The sequence below is a fragment of the Protopterus annectens genome, chromosome 2.part1, assembly GCF_019279795.1.
Source record: "Protopterus annectens isolate FY-2018-M chromosome 2.part1, PAN1.0, whole genome shotgun sequence".
In the NCBI taxonomy this organism is placed as follows: Eukaryota; Metazoa; Chordata; order Ceratodontiformes; family Protopteridae; genus Protopterus; species Protopterus annectens.
In genome coordinates, this window is record NC_056729.1 from 1,556,837,704 (window position 1) to 1,556,860,650 (window position 22,947).

Sequence of the window (22,947 nt, forward strand, 5' to 3'; positions counted from 1 at the left end):
AGTTATCTTAGCGTTTTCAAGTGTTCCATGCACCCCTACCCTCTGGGGCCATTGCAATTCAGTCTGACAGCATGTCACTCGTCTGGTATATCAACTAGCAAAGTGGAACCAGGTCTTACCCCCCCCCCCCCGTGTCGAGAAGCCATGAGGATTTGGCACTGGGCCATAGCTTCCAACTGCTTTCTTATAGCAACTCACATTCCTGGGATTTCTAATCTTATTGCGGACAATCTGAGCAGGAACATCCTGATGTGTCACAAGTGGTCCCTCAACCCGGCAACAGCGGATTAGATCTTCCAACGCTGGGGCAAGCCTTGCTGCGATCTGTTTGCTTCCCCCCTAAACTACAAATGCAGAAGGTACTTTGCCCAGATCATCCCTCAGGGGGAACCCCCGAGGGATGCTCTAACGCACGATTGGCCCCCGGGTCTTTTGTATGCCCCCCGTTTCCCCTCATTCCAAAATTTCTCCAGAAAGCTCAGAGGTTGAGAAGCAAAGTGATCCTCATTGCCCCCTACTGGCCCTGTCAAGTCTGGTTCCCTTTTCTATGGCCTGATCTGATTCACAGCCCGTGGATCCTGGATCATTCCCAAGACCTGTTATCTCATCCTCAGGGACTGATTCATCCAAACCGGCACAGTCTCAAGCTCACAGCTTGGTTCCTCCACTTCCAATGATTGCCATTCTGCCTGACATCCCATCTCCTGTTCGGGAAATTCTTCTGGCTTCACACACACCTTCCAAAAAGAAATCTTATTCTAGTAAATGGACTAGGTTCTCTATTTGGGCCAAAGATCAACACTTAGTCCCTTTCTCTATGCCTTTTCAAATGATCCTACAATACCTGACTACTCTCTTACACGCAGGAATCTCAGCATCTCGAGTATCACTATACATTTAGCAGCTATCACCAATTTTCATAATGGACTTGATAATTCTTTGATTATGTCACACCGCCTATGCAAGACATTTTTGAAAGGATTATTACATGTCAAGCTTCCTTTAGAACCCTGGGACTTGACTTTGGTGCTTCAATCTCTCTCAGATCCTCCTTTCAAGCCCTTTGATTCATGTGATTTAAAATTTTTGTCATGGGAAACTTCGCTTCTAGTAGCACTTACCTCAGCGAGAAGAGTATCTGAGCTGCAGGCCTCTAGTGTCAAGAGACCTTACTTGATCTTCCACATGAATAGGGTGTCCCTTCTTTCTTGCCCAAGGACATTTCTGGATTTTCCATTAACCAATCTATTGACCTGCTGGTTTTCTTCCTTCAGCATTCTAATAGAGGGGAGTACCTTTTGCACACCCTTTATGTGCATCGGCAGCTTCGTTATTTGGACAGGACTAAATTTTTCAGGAAATCAGATCAATTGTGGCCTTTGCAGGACCCAGATTGGGTAAACCTGTTTCCAAAGTGACTTTATCGTCCTGGCTTAGAAACGTCATTACCTTTATCTACCAACAGAATAAGCTATCCTTACCTTCCATAATAAAGGCTCATTCTACCAGATCTATAGCTACTTCTGTAGCGTTCCATTCCAGAGCCTCTATGGATGATATCTGTGAAGCGGCCACTTGGGCAAGATCTCATACCTTTATCTCTCATTACAAATTGGATTTGGCCTCCAGGGGACAAGCATCTTTTGGTTCTTTGGTGCTCATGAATATCCTTCCTTAGGGCCACCCAGGACTCAAGTAGCTGGGGACTCTGTCCTAATAGTAATTAATGAACAAAGATTTACAATATCAGATAAAGAGGTTATGTCTTACCATAATGTTCTGTGTTGTAGATCTTTGTTCATTCGTTACTTCCCGCTCTCCTTCCCCCTGCCTGGTAGGAACTCCTGGTTAGGGTATTTGCTCAGACAGAGCCTTCTACTATTTTTTATTACTACGTCTATTACATACGGGGTGGGCAAATTCTATCTGGAATAACTAGGAGAGGGGCATTGTGGGTAGTTCTTAGCTGAGAGTTTTTTGCTGGCGCGAGCTTGGAAACGGTTGTATCAGTTCTGAGGATGGAGCCAAAGTCCCAATAGTAATGAATGAACAAAGATCTACAATACAGATGGAACGTTATAGTAAGACATAACTTAATTTGTCTGTGGTTCTCTTCCTGTCATAGTTCCATTGCAGAATACATTTCCTCATGACATTTCTTTCTTGCTTGCCATCAAGTTCCTTCATTTTCCTAATTTCACCTTAAATACATTCCTCAGTTGTGTCCATGAGCTATAAAATATCTTTACGTCCAAATGAGCCTTCCAAAATAATTTAAAATTGTCTCAGTGCTTTTATAAATATTGGCCCATGTGAATGGTGAATCTGTTCAACAATTAATCCTGTAAGTTTTGTTATCTTGAACCATAAAAGTAGCTATCTGTCTGCATTTTGTATATACCAACACACTGCAGTTGAGCTCTTTCTGTTTTCATTGCTAGGTCGAACATATTCTGCACCAGCTGTTCTAGTCCTCTCTTGTCTTTTAATGTGCTTTCTGTGACATTTTGCCGAGTATAGCTTTGTTCACTCGCATTTAAACCCTTGGGGGGTGTCTTCCAATGTTTTGGATACACCCTGTTGCTCTAAATGTTTTGCAATTTACAGCTCTCCTGGACTGCGCATTACTGAGTAACTGTGAAACTAATATTAAAAAGAATGGGACGAAAACCCCTATTGTAGAACAACCTAGTACAAGCCCCTGAACGTGTGCTGGTCCTTCCCCCTCCCTCCTCTCAGATTTACAGCTCTCCTGGACTATGCATTATTAAATAATCCTTGAAACTATTATTAAAAAGAACAGGACAAATTGTAGAACAACATATGTGCTGCCTATGGTTGTAACAAACAATTGTGTTCCTTGTTTTCTTTGGTTGGGCTTGTACCTCTTAGCTATACTAATTAAGTGATTTGCCTGTAGTTTAAAATAAACACTGTGACCTTGTCTTTGTATGGGATTGCACACTCGTTAGGGATACGTGAGAGCATTTGTCCCCCCTCCTGTCTCCTTCTGGCTTTCTATTCTGTAGCTTTAGTTCCACTCTTTGCCCACTAGATTGCACAGTAGTACAAGGTATAATCACTCACCTAGCCAGTCCATCCCATTTGTTTCCCTCGAGACACCCTACAACTTGCCCAACTGCAGTATTTAGTGAAATATGCTGCAAATACATGTGCCTGCATTAAATGTGCACTGGGGCCTAGGTGCCCCTAATCCTCTTGTTTTCTCGATAACTGCAATCACCAAGGGGAGCGTGTAACTTAACATACCTGCATATACAATCTGTTTAACTGATTGATCTGAAGTATTTACTTCATTTGTTCTTCAACCTGTGGGATACTGGATCTGTATCGGATCCAGGCCAGCAATCTCACTAGCATCTGTGCCAAGCTCCTCCCCTTACCCATAATACACCTCCATTACCTTCTACTCCCCAGATCTCGTTTGCTGCAGCTTGCTGAAGCATCTTGATCTCCTGAGCTCCGAATAGTAAGTGGGATTTGAAAGCTTTTAAAAAGCCTTTTTTTCTCTAAATTTTAGAATAGTGGTTAGTATAGGTCCCCTTATCTCCTCCCCTCGCTTGGTGCGTCGTGAAATTAGACTTTGTTGTTTAGCTTAGTTGGTTAGTGTACTTGCCTCCCCTCCCCCCTCAGTGTGTTCTGTGTGTGTGGTGAGTGGTTTAAGTGGGAAAACTAATTATTTTCTCTACTTGTTTTCCCTCTCTTGTCTGAATGATAAGCCTGTGTTTAAAAGATACACTGAGTGTGGCCATAAGTTGTCCCCAGCAGATGGCCACACTCTGTGTAATGTACTTGGGCATTGCCATCTAAGTACTGACTGCTCTCTATGCGCGGGTTTTAACCGGTGCGCAATCAAGGACCGGAAGGCTAAGTTGGCCCTGAAAGGCCTTCTTTCCACTTCTGAGGCGGTTACCTCGTCCTCTGCTTCGATCACAGCGGCTGCTATGGCCTCCTCTCTTGCCCTTGCTTCTCCTCCCTTCCAGACTGGGACTCAACCTCCCATTTCAAAGCCTGTGGAAGTGGAAAGGAAAAGGGGCAGAGAAGCAGAGAGAGAGAGACAAAATCCAGGCCTGAGAAACGTAAGAGGTCCACGGACCTCCCTTCACCTATGAGTCAGCAGTAGGATCTGTGACTCCCCTCGGCTCTGATCTCCGAGATTTTCCCTGGAGCCGGAGGAGACATCCCCTCTATCTAGGGCCTCTGTTTCCGACCCGCAAGGTCTGAGTCCGTGGCCTCGTTGAGGTCCACGCAGTCCTTATTGGAAGTCGACATGGATAGAATGATGAGGTTCATTCATATTCAGATGGTCTTGCCAGCCCGCTCTCCTTCAGGAGGGAGGAGCTCGCTTCCCTTTTTTACACTGATTTCTCCTTTTCCGATCCATCCACCGGGTTCGGAGTACTCCGATCCAAGGATGGCTTTAGTCAGGGGGGTCAGCGCCGATGGTACCTGCTTGCTCAACACAGACAGCTGCCTGGAGCATGTCTGATCCGAGCCGCTCTCTGAGACTGAGCTTGGGTGTCGGATCCAAGGGAGTGGAACATTTTTCATCGGCTCCAGCTTTGTCGGGCCAAGTTCCCTCCCTCGGAGCTCCGTCTACTTTGGGCCCGGCTGCGATTCTCTTATTGGACCCAGGGAGACCGGCTTCCTTATTGGTTCCCCAGGAGGTTCGTTCTCCCTCTGCATTTGATGTGGTAGAAAGGGGTCTGTCCGCTGGATCAAGACCCCTGACTATCTCCTCAGACTCAGCCCCAACCCCCTCGGCTCTTTCTATGAATCCCATCATTTTTACCAGAGGGACAGCCCGTGCTCGAGGAGCCTCAGACGGTTCCCCCTGAGGAACAAGTGGCTTGCAAGATCCCCCCCGGAGAGCCCCACCAGAGATGGTCCTCGCAAGCATATGTGTAAGAGGAGGCACTTGGACCCCCCACCCCAAGCCCCTCACCGAGGATACAGATTTGGATGATGGGGAAGGTTCCCCCAGGTCACCTCCCAAGTATGTCTCCTTTGGAGACATCATGGAAATCCTTCACCAGTGGGAAGGTTGGTCCGCATCCAAACCCTCTTCTGATGAGTCCGTGTTCCTGGAGGCTTTCGGCATGGGCCCATCTACTTCTTGGGTGCCCCTCCCACAGATCCCTTGGTGGACCTGGTCACCTCACGGGCCTGTAAGGAGCCAGACATCGTGGAACCAATCCCCAAAAGATCTTGAGTCTGCCTTCAGATAGGCCAGCATGGACTCCCCGTAGACGCTATGGTGATAGCAGCAGCAGCAAAGAAGGAACAAGCCCAAGAGATTTCATCGGTTCATCCTCCTGACAGAGTCGCAGATGATGGACCACTTAGGGAAGCGGGTTTACGCTTCAGCTACTTTTTCCATTAGGGCACTGACCTACCTGGCCCACATCATGAGACTCCATTGTGACCTGGTCAAGGAGCTGGCGGAGTCTCCCCCTAAGTCCATGTCGCAGGAAGACAGGGACACATTCTGCGTGAAGATGGCCACTTTGAAAGCAGTCTCCAGTATGTGTGACTCCTTTCACATGCTACGGAAGGAGCGGTTAGGGCAGCTGGGTCTTGTGTGTCCATGAGGTGCAACACCTGGCTCAGACTGTCAGTTTTTGGACCCTTTTAAGACATCCTTTGCCAGTCCACCTTATGACGGCTCTACTCTCTTTGGTAAGACTGTCAGAGACTTTAGTCCAGAGTGAGAAGGATGGGAAGACACTGTCTGCCGTCGGAATCTGCTTTGCGGACCCTCAAAGGTCCTTTTCCTGGAATCAGAGAGGGCAAAAGATGATGTGGTTCTGGAAGTCAGTCACAGTATTCCCGGGACACTTAGGGCTGCTCTTCTTCCCCCCGGGGCACAGGGTCCAGAATGGACACCAGCCCAGAGGCAGAGGGGATCCGAGGAATTTTGGGTCTCAAGAACCTTTCTTGGACAGGCCCGGAGAGCAACCCTGAGGGGTGGCTTGACTGCTCTATTCTGGAGGTAGTCTGGGGGCGATTGTCTTTGCACCTGGTGGTACGGGAGTCCATAACATCAGACCACTGGGTGCTTCAGATCATATCCATAGGATACTCTATCCCCTTTGTGGTTCCTTCCAAATCTCCCAAACACTTCCCGGAAGTACCACCCACGCAAAGGGAGGCAGCAGCACAGGAAATTTCCAAGCTGCTAGGAAAACGAGCCATCTAAACTGTCCCCCCAAATCAGTCCGGATTGGGCTTCTACTCCAGGTTCTTTTTGGTGCCAAAGAAAACGGAGGACTTGAGACCCATTCTGAACCTATCTACCCTGAACCTGTCAGTTGCCAAAGAAAAATTCCGGATGGTCACACAGTCCATCATGCTGTACCTGCAAGAGAGCAACTGGATGTGCTTATTAGACCTCCAGGATGCTTACTATCACATAAAGATGCACAGAAGCTCCAGGAGGTTCCTCCACTTCTGGCTAGGAGTCAATCATTACCAATTTCGAGCCCTACCCTTTGGTCTCACTACAGCACCCAGGGTATTCATCAAAGTGATGGCAGTAGTAGCAGCTCACCTGAGGCTTCAGGGGATACAGGTCTATCCGTACCTGGACGATTGGCTCCTCACTGCTCCCACCAGGCATCTACTTTCTCAAACCAGGGATTATTTCCTAAACCTTGCCCTGCATTTGGGGATCACAATCCAAATCACTTCTAAATCCTGTCCAGGTGACAGACTACATTGGGGCAAGGATAGATGCATTACAGTGCAAAATTTCCTGACCTTGGAGAAGAGTACATAACCTGAGGATGCATGTTTCTCTGATCTACCATTCTCATCTTCCATCGGCGGAATCAGTGTTGAGAGCCTTAGGTTCAATGGTGGTGACCATATCACTTCTCCCGTGTGCTCTGTTACATATGAGAATTCTACACTAGCTGTACAATGGTCCCTGTTGGAACTTCCATTGTCGTATCTCGTACAACTCCGTCAAGTCTGTCAGTCATCCCTTCCTCTGGTGGATGTGTTCTCCGGACATTTTGAAGGGACGACCCTTTGTTCCAGCCCCTGTCCAAGCCACAGTGACCACAGACGCCTCCCAACTCGGGTGGGGGGGCATTGTTTGGGCAGGACAGTCCAAGGCTTGTGGTCCACTGTAGAGATCGGCTTGCACATAAACGTTCTAGAGATGAGGGCGGTCCTTTAGCGTTGTTGGCCCTTCATGCCTTTCTTCCTCTGGGAACCATTCCAGTTCAGTCAGACATGTCAGTGGTCTGGTATATCAACAAACAGGGAGGGACCTTACCCCCTTTGTCATGAGGCCATGAGAGAGTGGGAATGGGTGATCTCCACCGGTCGTTTTCTCATTGCAACGTACATTCCAGGACAGTCCAGCATTCTATCAGACAGGTTAAGTCGGACTATTCTGATGCCTTAAGAGTGGTCTCTGAATCTTTCAGTATCGGAGAAGATCTTCCTGGAGTGGGGTTCAGCCTTGCTGCTATCTCTTCGCATCTCCTTCCACATGAAGTGCAGCAAGTTTTTCTCTCTGAACCCCCTGCCGGGGGTGTCCCCCAGAGATGCTGTAGTCCATGCTTGGCTTCCCGGTCTTCTGTATGCTTACCCTTCAGTACCTCTATTCCGAGGTTTCTACAGAAAGCTCGTCAACTGGGGAGCAAAGTGATCCCCTCTGCCCCATTTTGGCCTCACCAGGTATGGTTTCCCTTCCTTTGGTGTCACCTTCTGGCTCCACCCTGGATCTTGGATCCCATTCAGGATCAGATTTCACGTCCATCAGGGGTTCCTCATCTGAACCTGGACAGTTTGAAGATCACAGCTTGGCTGCTCCAGTTCCCATGATTGCTAGGACTGGTGGCAGCTCATAGTCTTCAACCAGGAAGGTTTATCGCAGTAAATGGAAATTTTTTTCCTTTTGGGCCTCTCAAAGGAGTTTAGACGCCTTCACTGCTCCTATTTCTGCCATTCTTGATTTCCTAACTGATATTTTTCAGCAGGGAGCTAGTTCTTTTGCTGTCAAGGTTCAATTGGCTGCCATTTCTCATTTTCATGTGGGTGAGAATTCTGCCTCACTAGCCTCCTCCAGACTGTGTAAAGGCTTTATGAAAGGGACTTTTCTGTTACACCCCCCCCCCCCGTCAAGGATTCTGTTCCCCCATGGGACCTTACTATGGTTCTCCAAGCTCTGGTCACTCTGCCTTTTCAACCCGCTGCAACCACAGATCTAAAATTCTTATCTTGGAAAACAGCATTTGTGGTGGCTATTACCTTTGCTAAAAGGGTTTCAGAACTGCAGGCATTGTCCGTCAGAGTTCCTTATATGATTTTCCACAAAGATGGGGTTTCCCTTTGGACCAATCCATCCTTTCTTCCCAAGGTGGCATCACCAGTTAATATCAATCAAACCATCAATTTACCAGTTTTCTTTCCTAATTTTGCTAACAAAATGGAATACAAACTCTACTTGCTGGATGTTCATAGTTACGATTTTATTTAGAGGACCAAAACTTTCCATAGATCGATCAACTGTTTGTATCCTATCTCCGAGGTCACTATTGCTAGGTGGATTTCTTCATGCATCCTTCAGGTCTAGAAGGACAGAGGCATGTCTACTCCGGGTCAGATGAAAGCTCATTCCACTAGGTCCATGGCTACATCTGTTGCCTTTTGGTCTAGAGTCTCTTTGGATGATGATTGTTCTGCATCTACTTGATCCTCATCTCATATATTTATTTCTCATTGCAAATTGGATTTGACTTCTAGAAGGAGAGCATCTTTTGGTTCTGCGGTGCTCTGGAATATTCTTCCATGAAGGCCACCCAGGAGTTTAGTAGCTGGGGACTCTGTCCCACAGGTTGAAGACCAAATTAAGTAAACTACTTCATATAAAGAAGTTATGTACTCACCATAATGTTTGAGTAGTCTACTTCATCAACCGTCCCTCCCTCCTTCCCCCGGACCTTATGTGAACAGCCTGTAGGCTGCAGTTTTAGGTCATAAGTATTTTTCAGGTTGGGTTATCAGTATAAGAATCAGCAAACTCGATCTGGGGGTTGGAAGGTACTGGAGGGAGGTGTATTATGGGTAAGGGGAGGAGCTTGGAGCTCAGAGCAGATGCTAGTGAGATTGCTGGCCCAGATCCGATATCCCACAGGTTGAAGACAAATGAAGTAGAACTACTCAGATGGAACATTATGGTGAGTACATAACTTCTTTTTTTATTTGACCATCCACTTACCTCGTACAGCTAGGCCAGCTCGCTACACTTGGGTTCACTCCACTCCACTCTCCTACCTTGCCTCCATTCCCACCCAACCCTGACATTTCCTTTATACAATCTCTCTATAAACTACTCCTCCTTAACCCCCTCCCTTTACCCCTTCACCCCCATCAGCTTCTTATCCATATCACCATCTCCCCCCTCCTTCAACTAACTCCTTGCAACAATATTACTTCCCCACTGTTATAGCATACAACCTTTTATCTTAAGTCCTCTCTCTCTCTTGATATTACTATGTATCACTACATTCCAACTTCATATTTCCTCTAAACCTACAACTAGTCCCACTTCCACCTACTTACTCAATTTCTCACCATGCTAATCCTCACCTTGTCCTATCACTGCTATGTACCTCTACGCTTTACTCTCTTATATAACCTCTCTTCCTACAATAACCACCAGTCACCAACCTCCATCTATCTTCTAGTTTTCCCACAACTCCCTCATTCATTTGTGACATCTTCACCCCACATTTCTTCAGCACTCCTGCTCCCAAAAACATAATTCCTATTTGGCAGTCTAGGTACCCTAAAGGCAAGACAAAATACTATCTCCTTATCCCCCCTACTCACAATTCTTCTCCCTCTCTCCTTTCCCTGCTTCTCGCAGGAGATATCCATCCCAGGCTTGGGCCAGACTTCACCTCCTCATGCAACTATATCTCCACACAGTCCACCCCTCAGTATCCTGTTATCCCCTTGAAACACCTGCCCTGTATTCCATTAACATTAGAAGCATAATGAATAAAACTACAGAATTCCATGTCTGGATATCCCAGCACTCTCCTGACATCATGACCCTCTGTGAAACACAGCTAAAAACTCATATTCTGGACATAGAATTTCTCTCCCCCTGGGTACAATATCTTAAGACTAGACAGAACCAAGAAAAAAGGCGATGGAGTTGTTATCATGCTCTCTAACCACTTCTCAAAACAGAACTGCTTATTGCAAACTGTAAAATGAATGCCCACAACACAATTAACATAGCTGCAATTTACATTCCTCCTGATGACAGTGTCACTGCACTAGAAAGTTATCCTATCCTGGCTCACCAAACACCTTCCCAATTAAACCATAGTCTTGGAGATGTTAACATTAACTGGTTCGCTCTCTCTCCTCTGAATCTCCCACTTCCTCTAACTTGCACGGTTTCACCCATCTAATATCTACTCCTACTTATACTACCAAGTCTGCTTACCATTCCTCTCATCTTGACTGAATTCTAGTCTCTCACCCCCAGAAATATCACTTCCCTGAATCTTTAACCAATGCTCTTAGCGACCACTGTCCAGTCAAAGTCCTTCATTTCACCCCACACTATAGCAGATCACACAAGGTCAAAGCATGTCGCAAACTAACCAACTTTGACTCCAACTTGCTAAACAGCCAGCTTTCAGCTATTAACTGGTCATTCCTTAGGCAATTACCCCTTGATGGAGTTGTAATTAAACTTAACACCATATCCATATTCCTTAACGTACTCAACTCCCACGCCCCACTATGCGCTGTTAGGATAAAAATCACTCGTATCCCCTTAACTAACTAACCCCACCCTCTCATTAATGGTACAGATGGATATAAGGCTTGGAAGCTCTGGACCAAAACCAAACTTCCCTCCCACCTCCTACAGTATAAACAACTTCACAACCTCACTAAGAAATCCATTTTCAATGACAAGAGGAAGTACTATACCGACCCTCCTAATACATACTTAGACAACCCTAAGAAGTTCTGGCATACTATCAACCAAATCCTCCATCCATGCAGTCCTTCCTTCCCCATCCTTGCCTTGCAAACACACCACTACAAACTGCTACCAACTTTAACTCCTATTTCATTGACACTATCAGCAAATTAGCAAACCAATCCAATTCCAACACAGACACTACCCTGCCTTTCCCTCCAACCCTCTTAAACCCTCTTAACACCTCTCCGTCTTTTCACTAAAAACTGTATCTACTTAACTACATTAAACCCCTGCTTCATAAACTTAAACTTTGCTTCCCTCAACAGACTTTCTCCACAAAGCACCCAACTCTGTTGCCCTCCCCATCTCTATACTCCTTAACCATTCCATTACTGAGTCCAAAGTACGTGCAATCTGGAAACAATTCTATACCTTACCCATTCATAAAGGAGGTAGATCCTCTGAACTCTTCAACTTTAGGCCCATTGCAATTCTCTCACCTCTTTCTAAAATCTTGGGAAATACGTGCTCAAACAAATGCTTCACTACCTCCTACAAAAGAACCTAATTGCCTCTACTCAACATGGCTTCCATCCTAAACATAGCAGCTCTACTGCCCTCATTTCCTTCATTAATACCATCTTAGAAGCCAGAGACCAAAAAAACTGGTCTCTTGCCTGTTTCTTGACCTCTCAAAGGCTTTTGACACCATCTCCCACCAACTCTTAAACTCTCTGAACTCAACCTATCTGCCTCTGTCTCCTGGTTCACTAGCTAGCTTAATGACAGTTTCCAATCTGTTAAATGGCTTTCTGCTATCTCTCCTGTACTTTTGGGTCTATACTACCATGTCGAAAGATATATTTGACAAACACTTCTTAGTCGACACAGAAATATCGACCTGTTAAAATCCCAAATGTCCAAGTCAGTGATTTACCCCCCCCCCCCGGGTGGGGGGGGGTATCGCTTGGCCGTCATTGGGGATTTGCCCTTTTCCTCACTGTAGTGCTATCTTGGAGTTGGTATATTTAGTTAGGGGAGGTGTGGGGCGGGTGAAGCCCCTCCCATTGTATGGTTTGAAAGTGGGTTTTTTTGTGTGTATGGCAGTGTGATTGTTTTCCCTCTGGGAAAAAATTCACTGACTCTGCTGTTCAGGATTTTAGCAGGTCAGTATTTCCATGTCTATTAAGACGTATTCAGTGAACATATCTTTCAACACTGTAATATAGATTCGTACTTCCTATTAAAATGGGTGTTCCCCAAGGTTCACTCCTTGGCCCACTACTATTTAATATCTTTACCAATCTGTTGTCTACTTTCTGTCCACAGTCAACACTTGTACAATATGCAGACTGCTCCACAGTTCTTACCATAGCCGATACCCTCTCTGACCTATATTCTACAACACAGAACTCCTTTTTATCTGTTGAAAACTGGCTCACCAAGGACCAGCTAATACTAAACCCAAAAAAGACTAAACTTCTGCTATTCATTGCCAAATACATGAATCCTCTTAAATCTTCATTCTCAGTCACTTCTCATGACTACACACCCATCACAGTAGAAACTCACACCAAACTACTCGGGGTTATTATTAATGACCATCTGAAATTTGACCTGCATGTTCTCAGTAACATTAAGAAAACCCATCAAAAACTTGGGCTCCTTTACAGGAACAAAACATTTTTATCCAATAAAGCCAAGATTGCCCTATTCCATGCCTTACTTACTCCCCACCTTTCTCTATGGCTCTTAAATCCTCACCAACTTACAAACCACTCTACTTTCAAAACTAGAATCCACCTACAACAAGGTGGTCAAATTCGCTGCTGAACACCCCTACCAGTCACATCACTGCTTAGCTCTCAAAAAATTAAACTGGCTAGAGCTTCCCCACAACTTACTCATCTTTGTTTTCAGATAATTCATTTTATACTGCATATGCCCTCCTCCTGTCCCAGCATTATCTCTGTCATCTCCCCCTACTCCCCTCCTAGATCCCTTCGTAGCTTAGAACAAAATCTCCTTTCCATCTACAAATCAAAAATCAAAATAGGGCAAAACCTTTACAGCTATTCCCCAGCCCACCACTGGAATAAACTTCGTCTGGACATTCATAATATTAGGCTAAGACACCAAAAAAGCACCTAAGCAATACATTGATTTGTCTTTGCAATCATCCTCCCTGATTGACTTTCCCTTACAATGCACCTCTCTGTCACCTTACGTCCTACCTTTCTTTCTTTCGTCTTTTCCCCTAATGTTCATTACTCAGCTCTTACTAGGTCTAGTTTACCTGTAAGAACTTTTTGAACTGGTTTCTGTAGATTATACCAGAGTTATACAGACGTATAGTAAGTCCTACCCACTGTAGCTATTGTTCTGAATTACTGATGATGAATGTAATTTCTCTATAGGATGTTTACTCTGTATTATACCAGTTATACTCTCCAATCATTTTGAATATTATTTATTTTTGCTTCTTGTTACTGTTTTTATGTAATTGTACTTATGTTTTGTGGAACTTTTCTCCCTGGGTCCCCACTGTAAAGGGGTTCCGGCCCAGTTGGACCAACCTGGTCAACAAATGTCAAATTTCTGACCATTTTCTTACTTGCAGTTATCTTGACTCAGGAAGTGCATCCATTTCTAGCAGATTCTTCACAGTAACATCTTCATCATAACTATTAATTTCTCTCCTTCCATAAACTCCATATGTTTAGTAAGAGAGACAGCACTGGTCTCTACCATATCGTATTCTATCCAACTCCACTACCCCTTGCTGAGAAAATACCTTGCAGTACCTCCAGTAAAGAATGTCAACATTTTTCCCAGAGTCCTGGCTAAATGACTCCCATTCAATGTATTAGCATGTTGGAATTCTCCTGAATATAAGTCTTGGATAATGGGAATAACCAGGTCAATTAAGCACTACCATACTCTTCCTAAAATACCACATTCATGTTCTCTTCCCTATGGGTTCGTTTTCTGTTCATCCTTACCCATGCCAGCTGTTCTCTCATTTCATTAACAACATGCAAGCCCCACTATTACCTCTAATTTTTCTTCTTTATGCAGAAGTCTTCCTTTTATCCAAATCATACTGACAGCCATAAAGAGCACTCTTTTAATCTCACCTTGCTTCATGCATGGTAAACTTTTCCTACACATATAATCAAAGCCAACTGCATGCTGCTAGGTACTACAAGTTATATTTTTACTAGCAACTTCAGCATCCCCTTCCCAGCTAGCAACTTGTTTGAAAGAGTAAATATCTTCAGAAACCTGGGCCTATCGATAGTTCCTTCCCTTTTATTTCAAAAAAGTTAAAATAGGATTACCTGCAAACTCAAAGGTGACCTGAACAATGTAAACTATATAGACCAGCTTCCCTTAGAAGCCAATAAACTGCTGTTGAACTTAATACTACCAAGTCTTTAGCTGCCATCTGTCAGTCTAGTAAAGTCACTAAGATGTAGACTCCCCTAAAAAGAGAGCTGTTCACTATCTGCATTCGTCCCAAAGCAAGAGCACCACTGTATTCTGCATATCTAAAGCCCATATACCAAAGTTAAAACTTTGCACCACTTCTCTGTGCTACTGTGATCTGTAAACTCCTCCGCTTCAACTACTATTACTCACGCAGCCAGGCTTTACTCTAGATCTCACCAAAGATCCCCAGGCATCTCCCATACTGGTTCAATTTTTTGTAATACTCCTACTCTATCTTACTTTTTAAATGTTTTTACCCAACTAGACTGGTATTCTGGAACAACCTTTCTCTCACTGTATTACTTTTAAAGCCAGTTGAGCTTCCTTTGTCTAGCTCAAAGAAGTATGTGTATTCGTTAGCATTGTGCGGATGCTACATACCTAGCTCATAGTACTTGGCCAACATGTGACTGATTATACCTATTTATCTAAAGTACTGTGCATGCTGCGGTAGCGTTGTCACCTCACAGTAAGACGCTGTCCGGTTCGATTCTCAGCTAGAGCATCTTCTGCGTGGAGACATGCATGAATGGGCGTACCTTCGTTGAAGGTTGTGCGTCAGGGCTGGTAACTCGGCACGTAAAAATCAACTACCAATCATTAGCGGACCGGAGTTCCGCTGTGGCGACCCCTAACCGGGAATAACCGAAAGACCCAACAACTGTGCATTACATAGTCTTGCATCACTGCTGTTGATCACCTGAACAGGTGTAATATTTATATATACAGTAGTAACAGCATTTTGATAGCACTGTTATGTTAAGTATACTACATAATTACTGTTACTGCTCAGGACAAGCGTCTTACCTGCCTCAGATTGCATATATAGCTTAACTGTATCCTTCTGCATCTCCATCAGGATAGAGCTTCTAAGGTCATTCACCTCCATGTTGTCAATGAGCGTGTATTGCTACTTGAGGTGAAGGGGCGTAAGGGCTCATGTCTTATCATGAATCCTGACACCAGGGCAACAAGCTTAGCTAACTGCAGAATCACCTGTTACTAATACATTACCATGTGTGGCTGCAGCTTCGGAAGTCCGTATGGGAGTAGGCATGGAGCGTGTATAACTCACATTAGTTGTGGGTGAAGGTGCAGGTAAAGGTGTGCTAGAATGTGTAATATGTCATGTGGCTGAAGTTTGTTCAGACTAGGCCTTGGTGGCTTAGGTAATGATTTCTTAATAACTTTGACAAAAGTGGGTGTATTGTTAGATGGTTGCACTATGACACGAGTAGAGTTAACAAGCATTTGCACCTCTGTCAAGTAGTGCCAGAAATAAGAGTTCCTAAAGTTAGCATCCTGGCAACAAAATGGAACAGAGAAAACTTCAAACCTGACTATCTAACTGGTGAGCTAACAGAAAATTAAATAGGTGGAGCCCTCAACTGTCCTCTGATTAAGAGAATGAACCATATCATGAGATTCGGGTTTTAATGTAAAGGCCTCAGAAAAACTGAGAGAAATGCAGAAAAAGATGTGGGGGAAGGTGCTAATTTTTAATATCTCGACACATGAGCTGACATCTGAGGAACGTAGGGTCCTCTGCAAGGGTTTAAATTTTATACCTTCTTGCAAGAGTAAGATGTCTGATAACGATCTTAGATTTGAAAGTCTTTTGCAGGAATGTTATGTTACATCTGATATATGGTGATTCTGGTTCAGGATCCATTGCTAGTGATGAGGTGAGTCGTTAAAACCTAGCAGTTTTGTTCCCAGTAATCATCCTTTGGTTGAGGCCTACCTTAAACTCACGGAAGAAAATATTCATAATTTTTATGATAACTGCAATAATCTTAGGAGACACATTCGTTATAACCTTACATACATAGAAAGGTCAGTTTTGAATCAGCTACAACATAATAGCTCCATTGTTATTCGCCCAGCAGACAAAGGTGGGCTCATAGTTGTCATGGATAGGTCACACTATTGTCAATCTATGACTATGATGTTAAGTGATGTCAATTTTTATGATAAGATCTCTATTGGGGATGTGCATCATGTTATTTCTTCTGTTGGCAGTGATATTTTGGATATTTTTTCTGCCCATCTCATCACCGAAGAATTGTTTTCTTTTTTGAAAGTAACTAATCCACTAATTCCATCAATACAAGGTTTGCCTAAAATTCGTAAGCATCTCGCCAATCCTCCTATGAGACCTATTGTGGCTGGAGGAGGGTGGGTCACTGAACCACTCTCCCTGTATGTTGAGAAGTTTTTGAGACCTGTCATTAGTCAGAATCATGCAGTTTTAAGGGATTCTAAACAGTTTTTGGTAGATTTATATGATTGTACCAAGGATGTCTTTGACGTCAGTGATGTTATTTTTGTCACCTTTGACGTTCAGTCATTATTAACCATGATTCCCAATGATTTGGCTATGCAGTATGTGCATGAATATTTATTATTGCATAGTGATTATTCTGTTAAACAAGTTGATTTAATCTGTTTTTTTCTTAGAGATTGTTTTTGAGAACAATGTTTTCACTTTTTGTGAGGAGATGTATTTACAGAAACATGGCGTAGCTATGGGCACTTCGTGTGCCAGTAGCTACGCCAACATGTTTCTTGCTCATTGGGAGTCCAACATTTTATTCCCTCTTACACATTTCAAGGAACGTGTTATTTTATCAACGTTTTGTCGATGACTTGTTTTTGTTATGGCGAGGGTCGCATGATGACTTGGTACAATTTTACAACATTATGAATAGTTTAACTGACTGTCTCAAATTTACTTACAATTGGTCTTATACTCGCATTGAATTTTTGGATTTATATATTGAAAAGTTGGTTGAACACAATTAATACAGGTATACATCGTAAGGCATGTCATAGAAATGCCTTCCTTTTTAGGTCCAGTATGCATCCTGGTTATATTTTTAGAAATTTAATCAGAGGGCAGGGAATGAGGGCCTCCAGATTGAACCCGTCTGCGGATGGTTTTCAGTGTGAGCTTGCTGGTTTACAGAAGTTGTTGGATAGGGGGTACACTGCTAGTGAAATTAGCAAACAATGGTCTGACCTCGAAGATTTGAGGTTAACTACAGCAAGACCATATTTTGGACCCACCTTGGAGGCAGGCTCTGCCAATAACGTCATGAATGATGTTAAAATTCCCCTGTGTTTTACAAGCAACTATAAGCAGGTTACTGATTTATTTGCACAGCACTGGCCCATTCTACAAGTCAATGATGAGATAGTTAGGATCGTAGGCAATATGCCCAGGTTTAGATTTATGAATCATAAAAATTTGAGGAGGCTTCTGTGTTATGACAGGAGTCCTGTCAAAACGACCTCTGCCATGGGGCACACCATGCCATGTGATACCTGTAACTTTTGTATGTATATCAACACATCCAATGTTTTTTACCACCCAAATCTTCGAAAAGAGTTCTTTTTTAAAGCAGAAGCGAATTGCATGACCCCTCATGTTGTTTATTTAGCAGAGTGCATAGCTTGTAGTTCTTTTTATGTTGGTAAAACCAACAGGGTGCTCCGTGATAGAATGAGGGAGCATATATATCATATTAGAAAAGGCTCTTCACACAATGCACTCTCGAAGCATGTCTTAGAACAGGGCAAATCTCATACTTTTAATTGTAGAGTTATTGAAATTATTTACCCTAGCATCAGAGAAGGTGACATTCTGACACATACTGAGCATAGAGAAAACTGTTGGATTGTTATACTTTGTGCTGACAGAGGAAAAGGCCTCAACGAGAGGGCTTCTATTAAACCTATATTAAAGAAAGGCTACAAAAATGATTTTTGTTTATACATGACACATGACTTTTGTATATTTATTTCTGCATTTATATTTGTTCATATATCCTTCGCTTAGTGTTTAAGAATATACCACCATATACAGTATATTTTATTATGTATATTTTCATTTTTATTTCTTGTTTTTATTTGATAGGTCCAGTTCTGCATGCTGCTTTTGCATGTGTATTTTAGTATTGTCTATTTGCTTGTTTTGTTACTTTATGAATGAGCATTTGTTGTTTTTAGATGGAGGATTTAATTAAGTGCTTGCTGTTTGTCAATTTATTAATTAACTTGGACAGATTTTGATTGGATAAAGTCTTGATTATATGTATATATAGTGTGAATCCCTTTAGCTTGCACTTGGTCTGAAGAAGCTCCACTGCGAAAGTGCTTACAGATTGTACAAATAAACCTGTGGATTGTTTTTATTATCTGAAGACTTTTTGCTTGGTTCTTGGATCTTTTGCTATGATCAATGATTTTATATAGCATTACTGGCATTTGTGCTTTTTGCCTTTGTTCTGGACTTTGCCTGGTTCATTCCGCTGCTTGTGTTCATATTTTACTTTTATAAGTAAAATACAGCTAGATGCAGTCTAGCAGGCCCAAACCTAGTTGAAACAAGAGCAGTTTGCAATTAGTCCAGATAATGTTCAGGATCCAACAAACTCTGTGCACCACAGCTCAGCTCTGTGAAGGACCAGCCTGCACAATACCTGCCTAAAGAGCAAAAATTGCCTCACCTTCTAGTTGTGCGTGTGCAGGTGTGTGCATGCATGCATGTAATGAGACGATAAAGGTTACAGTGCAGAACACAAAAAGTACAGACCCCAGCTGCATTTAGTATCAAATCAGAGCTAGCTTTCTGGAAAGGGATATTGCATCTCCCTTGCCAATACACGGTGGGAAGATACCGAAACCGAGAGAGACATTCTGACATTTCCATAGAATGAAGCAATATCAATTATTCAATTGTGATCTGATGGGAAAAAATACACCAGCCAAGCTAGAAGACTAACAAATATGGTTCATCATTTCCCAAACTGCAATCCAGGCACCTCTCAGTCCCATTCTAGTCTCTTCAGCTTCAGCAGTCTTCATTTTGAACAAAAAGACAAGATGAGGTAGATAAGGAATAGAGAGAATGAAAGGAGAACTTTGCCTGGGGATGGGATTAGTATAATGCAGCATTTGATCTGTCTCGCAGTTTGCAGCAGGCACTGTAGTCTGACTTCAGGGTTAATTTAATCACTACCATGTTATAGCTTCTAAGGATGTTACAAAAATGCAGTCTGCAAACTTGCCACTTTTTCAGATGTGGCAGTAGTTTCCATACCTTTTAGTGGACTGGATTGAGATATAACTGAATGCCAGTGTACTGGTTTAAATGAGTCATTTCTAGCAGCTGTTGATTACTTATTCTAATCTTATTTGTATTAGTACATGTTTGTTTAACTTTTACTAATAATTTAAGTATAGTAGTACAGTGACCCTTTCCAGACATGATCCAGGTCATATATGCAAGCACAATAGACAAATTGCAAACAAAAATTATACGTCAGTGGAGCTGCAGTAGTATTACAAGTACCCATACAGATGTAACAAATGTACAGGCATTAGTGATATGAGAGATGTACTGAATGAAATAAGGCAACATTAGCAGTCATAAATATAATGCATTAAAAGCTGAAAGAAGAAATTAAAACTGTGAGTATGGTAGGGCAGCCCTTCACGTATATTGCTGTGCTTGAACTGGCAAATCTGAGAGTGAACATCACTTGTGTCTAAACCACTGGCAGTTGAAATGCTTTTTTTACTCAAGTTTTGTATTGAGTGCTGTTAGATCCACTCAGTCAGTCATTAAAAAGGGAATTCTTACTGTTACAGGAAACGACCAATTGACTGTAGTAGAGTCATTCAAGATTTGCTAAGGTTAACAGTTTTTTAGAAGTTACTTGTTACTAGAAACATGACTCCAGAATGAGTTAAAAAATCAATTGCTTCTTTGGTAGTAGTTTCAGATGCACCTCTAGTTATTTTGAGTATCCTAACCTAATGTAGACTGGTCCATTCTTTCACTGACCGTAATTTCATATTGGGGAAGAAGTTTCAGTTTAACAATTCAGCATGGCCCAGGGTGTCCTTGGACATAATTACTTCATGGTCTCAGTTTTTCTGCTTCAGCCATGTTTGTTTTTTTACAGCTTTAGAATCTGTCTCAGGTTTGGCACTTATTGCATAAACCTTGCCTCAGTTTTTCTCAACTTTAGATGGCACAGTTTCTTCAGAGCAAAGCAAAACAGTTTATCTGTCAGAAGCTGCCTTACCTTTTCTTTCTGTCTACCTTCCTTTTGAGTTTTTGCTTTTGAACTTTTTGGTATGTAAACCTTAACATGTGTATTTATTGGCTTCAGGCATGCAGATAATCTTCTTTTCTGTGTTATTGTTTACTGGAGATGCTTTACTTTGTTTCTTTGTGGTCTTGTGATAAATCTGAAGAATGCAGAGTGAACCTCCCACTCGTATTTATACAGGTGTGTTTTTTCCAGATCAAATGTCAAGGGTAGCACCATTTTAGCTGTTAGTTGCTAAATAAAATATTTATTTGGAAAGCTCCTGCTTTGTGAGTGTCTCTGCCATGGCATCCATTTGCAAAAGGTTAACTCTACCTTTATCTCTTCCCACTTCATACATGTGTACATACCTACACACAACAGTAGGTGTTCAGTTGTAATTTGTGTGGAATTAATTTGTTGAATGCCTTCATTACAGAATGCAACAATGGAGAAATGCAAAACCGAGGAAAAGGTTTTTACCATTGGAACAAAAGTGATTGCCTGGATTCCATTTCCACCTTTTTGCAAACCTGAGGTTTCTGTAATACCAGAAGAGAGTTCTCCTACAGAAGGTTGCAATCCAACTAGTCAAATAAAAAATGTGACAAGAAATGAGAATTGTAAGAGTCGCACAAAGAACAACCTGCCACCCTTTTCCAAAAAGTCCCTTAGGGCAAAAGACAGAATTCAGGTGAGTGGAACTGGTCCAGCAGAAACAGAAACCCCCTTTTCAGGAAGCATTGACAAAAAATTTAATTTTGAAATTTCAGCAATGGAAAACCAAGATCACAAGAACTTAAGACAAATAGTTGGAATACATACACACATAATTTCAGGTGATATTACTGGAATTACTACTTTGCCTAATGATAAATCTGAAAAGTCTCCAGGCATTCATTATTTTTCTGACCAAAAGTCAAAAGGCAATAAGGTGAGTCTTGGAACCAGAAGCACAGTAAGAACATCTTGTATAGAAAAAGATGCCAGTGTTGTCCTGGAGCAAGATAGCCCTGACCAAGTAGAGGGAAAACAAAGTTGTAGCAATGCTAAGCCTGAAAGAGAACATTCCAGCAAAGAAGCCAGTACAAAGACTTTGGCCCTGCTAAATTGTCCTATGTGTCTCCAGCGGTTTCCTGAAGGGTGAGCAATTTTTATATTGATTTTTTTTTTTTATTTGCAATTTATTTTGATGAGTAAATTCCACTGGCCTGAGGCTTTTTTAGGGGACAACTGAGAGTCTATGTATGTGGTATTGAAAATCATATTCCAGTCTTCATTACAACAGATCAGAATTAAACTGCACCTACAAAATAGTTGTCATTGTGATCTAGCAGACTTTGCACTTTTTGTGATAAAACTGGAATCCTTTCTGTAGTATAAGGACTTGTGCATTCCCATGCATAATCTTTCCTTTCTTTTTCAGTTTGCACCTGGTTATTTACTCATTTATCCTTCATCTTTTGCAAGACTTGCTTTCTGTTTAATGAGTACTCGTGCTGTAAACCCCCCTCACAATTTCACAGGTCAAAACTTTCCACTTGTATGGCCCTAACAAAGGCATGTAAACTTGTTTTGAAGCTCTTAGTCATAAAAAATGAAGGACCCCTGCTGAAGCTGATTTTAAATTGTGCTGCTTCTTACCAAATCTTATCTTAATACAATAAATCAAGATGCCACTAGCATTTGCATACGTAAGGGCACTGCTAGTTAGAAGATGAGGTCATTGTTTTCATTGTCACATGTTAGAAGTAGGTTGGATCTAGGTACTCTGTTTGAAATGCCAGCTACCTTTATGAATAAAATTATCCTTATCTTTTGACTGTATATAGCTTCATAGTGGTTTTACTAGGCTAAGGATCTGTTTAGGACTAGCCATGCATCCCAAATCTCTGACAAGTTCTGATACCCTTGCTTAAGTGTAAGCAAGGGTTTGGGAGATGAACCATTTAAAGGTTACCTGTGTCCATTAGCGACATAGGTGCCAAACCATTGATAAATTTCCAGCTTCTTATCCAGTTGTCCAAGATGCACTTTAATTGGGTTAGGGAGGAACTCTGCTTCACATGGATGAGGAACCTGTTCCATAGAAGCTGTAGTCTCTGGGATACATACCTATCTCTCCAGCGCGACCTTTTTATATCACAGGCAAGGTTTAACTCTCTAGAATGAGTAATTCTGGTGCTGTTTGGTTTTGTGGATATGCAGGAGGTCCATCAGAGTGGGGTTTGACAATGCTCTATATGCTAGTCATCTCCCCTCAAACGACTGTAGGAGACGGAATACAGGGATAGGGCCTTGAGATGGTGTGCATAGTACATTTTACTTACTCCTCTATTCTTTTAGTGAGGAACCTCTGTGAATGTTCCA

General features: G+C 42.6%; 1 protein-coding gene across 1 annotated transcript in view; it reads left to right on the forward strand.

Annotated features, from left to right (window-relative positions):
* Positions 1 to 22,947, forward strand: part of FAAP20 (FA core complex associated protein 20) — a 240,919-nt gene that overhangs the window by 53,915 nt on the left and 164,057 nt on the right. Inside the window, exon 3 of the mRNA XM_044063008.1 lies at positions 21,017 to 21,720. Within this exon, the coding sequence (XP_043918943.1) occupies positions 21,017 to 21,720 (704 nt within the window). The remainder of the gene's footprint in view (positions 1 to 21,016; positions 21,721 to 22,947) is intronic.